The 6000-nt window shown below is 37.2% G+C and overlaps 1 protein-coding gene across 1 annotated transcript in view; it reads right to left on the bottom strand.

Moving 5' to 3' along the window:
• Positions 1-870: 870 nt before the first annotated feature.
• Positions 871-6000, bottom strand: part of NUP155 (nucleoporin 155) — a 71908-nt gene continuing 66778 nt past the window's right edge. Inside the window, exons 33-35 of the mRNA XM_045439881.1 lie at positions 3498-3634; positions 1685-1791; positions 871-1072 (exon numbers count right to left, since the gene is read on the bottom strand). Coding sequence (XP_045295837.1) covers positions 934-1072; positions 1685-1791; positions 3498-3634 — 383 coding nt within the window. The 3' untranslated portion in view covers positions 871-933. The remainder of the gene's footprint in view (positions 1073-1684; positions 1792-3497; positions 3635-6000) is intronic.

Genomic DNA, 6000 nt, shown 5'->3' with positions numbered 1-6000 from the left:
GAGCAAATTCCCAGATGATGCTTATGTGGCCATTTGGTGCATACTTTGAGAACCACTGCTTTAATGGAGTCAGTAATCAGTCTCAAGCACTGGTAGGTAGACACTAAAGGAAAACAGTATCTCTCTGTGTAGGTTTTTAGGACACAGAACATTTGTTACACATTTGCCACCTGCTCAAGAAACAGCCAGGTATGTATTAATCTTTAGGAATTATGGCAAAATTAGTAGCTGGAAAAAAATTTCCTTTCCAAAGATGAACCCAAAACCTAAATAATTTTTAAAAAGAGACAGTGTTTATTTGCCTATATTAGGATTGTTGTAGGGGCGCCTGAGTGGCTCAGTCGGTTAAGCGTCCGACTTCAGCTCAGGTCATATCTCGTGGTTTGTGAATCTGAGCCCTGTGTTGGGCTCTGTGCTGACAGCTCAGAGCCTGGGGCCTGCTTTGGATTCTGTGTCTCCTTCTCTCTTTGCCCCTCCTCTGCTCATGTTTTGTCTTTCTCCCTCTCAAAAATAAATAAACAATAAAAAAAAAAAAAAAAAAAAAGGATTGTTGTAGAATCCAGTATTATGGGACCTGCTCAGCTAGCCTATTTAAGTTTTGATATCCATATTCTTGGACTAACTTGAAAATGAATAGCATAAGTTCAAAATTTCTGCCTGCATTAAATTAAAAATAAGAGTTTCTAAATATTTTTTATTCTTGTGTTAAGATCATAGGTAATCTTAGTTCAGGTGTTTCTTAACCTGATTATTAAAAAACAAAATAGGAGTAAAAAATAATTCATCTGGCAAATGTACTGTTTGTAGATAGTAGCCACTTTTAAAACCACATTTCTATTAAAATTGTTCTTAGATTTACAGCACCTGATATCTGGACCCAGCTGAGCTTTTATTTTACAGATCAAAATGCATAGATGACAATACATTATAATATTAATGAAGCCGTTCGAGTTTAGCCTGAAGAGATTTAAAATTTCCTGTGATGGTTTGTACTGCTACTGATGAGCTCATAGACTGAAGCTCAACCAGATAACCACAGATAGCATCCAGGGACAGATTTGTAAATCTTCTCCTGTAAAAGAAAAGATACCTGATCAACTATCAATACATTCAGAAACATTTCCTCTCTCCCCTTTCTCACATGGGAGTTTGCTTTTTTTTCTCCCAAGAAACACTTCCTCCCATAAGACTTCTCTCCAACTTCTGCTAATTTTAGTATAGTCCCACAAAGAGCAAGGATTATAGGATTAAGTAAATGGTAAATAAATGAAAACTGACAAGAAATGCAGGAGATAGGTGAATTACCACATAACCACCATTTTCCTTTGGAAGATTATTATAATGGGAAAGAAGCAATTAAGTATGACTCCTAAAATGAAATTATTTACATTTTTTGGCCTTTTCAAACAAATATACCTTGAAATGACCAATAATATCACAAAGACATAATTGAACTGCACTAAGTCACTAATTCAAAACAGAAGCAGTGTAGAAGTAATTCATAACTCATATCACTTTACCTATAGAAAGGATTTAGGACAAGGCTTGAAAAATGGTAAAAACTCTAACCTTTTATACATGCTAATTGATATCATTCAACTAGTTAATCTCCACATCTTCCTTCATTCTCTCCAACTTAGTTGCCCAGATACCTATTAGAAACATTTGAAACGGTTATAGTTACCTCTCACAATTTAAAACTTGGCTAGGATTCTCAACATATCTTGCCAATAGCACATGTATGCAATCCAAAAGGTGCAGTGGCTTCTTCATTCTGTTCCAGAATGGATCCTATAAAGAAAATACACATCATGAGTTATAAAGCAAACTGTGTCAACTGATTTTTCTTTTCTTTTTTGTCAACTGATTTTTTAATCATTTATGTTTCTCTTCTTGATAGCTGTGACATCACTTCTACTTTACACCTATGCACACTTAGTCTGCTACTGTAAATAAAAGACTAAACCAGTAAAGAATCTTTTTAATTAAAAAAAAAATGTTTTTCTCATTTTTTTTATTTGAGGAGGGGTGGGGAGAGAACAGAAAGAGAGAAAGAGAAAATCTCAACCAGGCTCTATACTCAGCACAGAGCCCGATGACCCTGGGATCATGACCTGAGCTGAAACACTCAACTGACTGAGCCATCCAGGCGCCCGTGCTGAAACCAAGAGTTGGACACTCAACTGACTGAGCCCGTGAACCAGTGAAGAATCTTAATTCTAGTTCTAGTTTTACCAGTTATTAGCTATGTGACTTGAGCCCTTGTCAGATGTAGCAGAAAATGGGGATACTACTACTTGCTCATTTTCCACCGTAGGCTCATTGTGGGGCTTAAATGAGATATACAAGAGCCTTGTAAAGCACTGCATAAACGTTTTGATGGTGCTACCATAAAAGAATGATATATACGTCAACAAGATTTCATTTGGATCTTTTATCTTAGGATAAAAATTAGAAAATACATAGTCTGATAAGGCTCAATGTGGTAAGAAAGATTTTTATTTACATTGAGGTATAACTGACACCCATTAGTTTCAGGTGTACATTGTAACGATTCGCTATTTGTTTATACTGAGAAATGATCACCATAAATCTAGTTACCAGGCATCACCATCACAGTTAACAAAAGTTTTCTTTTCTGGTGGTGAGGAAGATGTTTGGTATATTTTAAATGAAGTTATAAGGAATAAATACACTGTTATTTTGTTTTGTTAGAGTAAATGGTAATTCTTTAAGGTTACAATTTACTTAAAAAAAATTTTTTTTTTTTTAATTTATTTTTGAGAGACAGAGAGAGACAGAGCACAAGTGGGGAAGGGGCAGAGAGAGACGTAGACAACAGAATCCGAAGCAGGCTCCAGGCTCTGAGCCATCAGCACAGAGCCTGATGTGGGGCTCGAACTCATGAACTGTGAGATCATGACCTGAGCCAAAGTGGGACGCTTAACCGAATGAGCCACCCAGGAGCCCCATTAAATGGTAATTCTTAATGTACGGGTTTAGCCTATTCCACCAAGAGTAAAGCAAATATAATTATATTTACTAATATTATGAAATATTTTATTTTTATAATATAAAGCAAAACAACTCATTATTGGTTTTAGAAATCTAACGTATGATAATTTATGTTCAACAAATGAAGCAAATTTCTGATCAATTTTATCATATGAGATATAAATAAAAATGCTCTCCCTCTTTTATCCAGAAAATGTTCATTTACCTTAAATAAAATTATTTCAGGGGTGACTGGTTGGGTCAGTCAGTTAAGTGTCCGATTTCAGCTCAGGTCATGATCTCCAAGTTTGTGAGTTTAAGCCCTGTGTTGGGCTCTGTGCTGACAGCTCAGAGCCTGGAGCCTGCTTCAGATTCTGTGTCTCCCTCTCTCTCTGCCCCTCCCTTGCTTGCACTCTACTTCTCCCTCTCTCTTAAAGATAAACATTAAATATAATTTTTTTAATTAAAACATATTATTTCATTTTATTTCATATTTTCCTTACCCGTGACTTGAACAAGTGATCATATACTTCCAGTAGCCTAGGTAATGGCACTCCAATTTCATTCATTGTCTGTATTACAAAACCTACATCCCAGTTCAAAGTACAAACTTGCTGTTCTAAAAACTGCACAATAAAATCTGGAGAGGGAAAAAGATCAGAAATTAGAATTGTTAACTCCCTCCCCACCCTCAGCTTATTGAGCTATAACTGCCATATTACATTGTATAAGTTTAAGGTATACAATGTGATGGGATACACATACATATTGTGAAATGTTTACTCCAGTAAGGTTAGTTAACATGTCCTTCACCTCACATAATTACTATTTTGTTGTTGTTATAGAATTGGTAATTCCTGATACTAAAAAGTAGGCCTTATTCTCATTTTTTACTACTTGTCATGTCATAAGATTGTAACAGTAACACTCACATTCATATTTATGATACTTAAAATCTGAGACTGACCAATGTGAACATCCATGGGCAAGAGGAATCACCGAAAAGGCTGCCACTAAACCTGCGGCTCCTCTAGTATTTACCATACAAAAATTTTGCATAGGTAATCAAAATTCAAAAGCCCTAAACTTCTAGTTTGAAGCCCTCAGAAGTTTGTCATTGAAAGATGGACCAAAAAAAAAAAAAAAAAAAAAAAGGAAAGAAAGAAAGAAAAAGGACTCTTCTACCCTAAACTTTATTGGTCTCAAAAATTAAAAATCCAAGTCAGTGGGTGCCAGGGTGTCTTTGTCAGTTGGTTATCTGACTCTTGGTCAGGTCACGGTCTCATGATTCATGAGTTCAAACCCTGCATCGGGCTCTGTGCTGACAGTGTGGAGGCTTCTTGGGATTCTGTCTCCCTCTCTCTTTGCACCTCCCTTGCTCACTCTCTCTCAAATAAATAAACATTAAAAAAAAGTAAAATAAAAATAAAAATCTAAGTCAAAGCAGAAATACCTCAAAAGAAATTATGTATAATGTGGCCTTTTTAAAATTATTAAAATTGTTAAGTTTTAATTTTGTCTTTATTTTCCTCATTAATGAAATATCATGGCAGTTTCAATCTATACTTACAAGAAAAATGGCATGACTATAATGGTTTTATTTCTTGACATCCTCAGGGAAGAGGTCCTAAATCAGAGATGGTCTATAAACAAGTCTCTACCCTCATTTAAAAAAAAAAACAAAACATGGGGCGCCTGGGTGGCGCAGTCGGTTAAGCGTCCGACTTCAGCCAGGTCACGATCTCGCGGTCCGGGAGTTCGAGCCCCGCGTCGGGCTCTGGGCTGATGGCTCAGAGCCTGGAGCCTGTTTCCGATTCTGTGTCTCCCTCTCTCTCTGCCCCTCCCCCGTTCATGCTCTGTCTCTCTCTGTCCCAAAAATAAATAAACGTTGGAAAAAAAAAAAATTTAAAAACAAAAAAACAAAAAAACAAAAAAAAAAAACAAAAAAGGGGCACCTGGGTGGCCGAGTCAGTTAAGCATCCGACTTCAGCTTAGGTCATGATCTCACAGTCTGTGAGTTCGAGTCCCGTGTCAGGCTCTGTGCTGACCACTCAGAGCCTGGAATGTGCTTCAGATTCTGTGTCTCTCTCTCTCTGCCCCTCCCCTGCTCATGCTCTCTGTCTCAAAAATAAATAAAAACATTAAAAAAACAAAAAACAAAACCAAAAACCCCCCACAAAGAAAACAAACAAACAAACAAACAAACAAACAAAAAACAGGGGTGCCTGGGAGGCTGAGTCAGTTGGGCGGCTGACTTTGGCTCAGGTCATGATCTCACAGCTCATGAATTTGAGCCCCGTGTTGGGGTTTGTGCTGACAGCTCGGAGCCTGGAGCCTGCTTCGGAATCTGTGTCTCCCCCTCTCTCTGCCCCTCCCCTGCTCACACTCTGTCTCTCAATCTCTCTCTGTCAAAAATAAACAAACATTAAAACAAACAAACAAAAAACAATTTAGGGGCGCCTGGGTGGCTTAGTCAGTTGAGCGTTTGACTCTTGATTTCAGCTCAGGTCATGATCCCAGGATTGTGGGATTGAGCCAGGCACTGGGCTCGACACTGAGCATGAAGCCTACTTAAGATCCCCTCTCTCTCTCTCTCTGCCGCTCTCCCTGCTCATGTGCACTCTCTCTCTAAAAACAAAAAACAAAAACAAAACCCAATTTAATGTTATGTTGTGAGCACTTTCCTGGTTCTCAACATTTTTCAAAAACACTAGGTGCTTAACATTCTACGTTATGGGTGTATTTATATTAATTTACAGTTGAAGAAAACATTATACATTGGCAAATGGCTAATAATTAAGAGTCACTACATAGATAACAATTATTGTCAGTATATTTGGATAAGAAAGGGGTTCAAAATTGCATTTTTAACACAACTATCTGCTATTTTAAAGAAAAATATGTCCTCAGTATAAGAGACTGCAGTTGAATTAATCACAGATTGCCCATGCAGAAAAACACCAGCCATTTTTCTTTTCTCCTTGAACTTGCATAGCGTTACCAACA

This window comes from Leopardus geoffroyi, chromosome A1 (assembly GCF_018350155.1).
Source record: "Leopardus geoffroyi isolate Oge1 chromosome A1, O.geoffroyi_Oge1_pat1.0, whole genome shotgun sequence".
Classification (NCBI taxonomy): domain Eukaryota; kingdom Metazoa; phylum Chordata; class Mammalia; order Carnivora; family Felidae; genus Leopardus; species Leopardus geoffroyi.
This window is presented reverse-complemented; position numbering and strand designations above follow the sequence as displayed.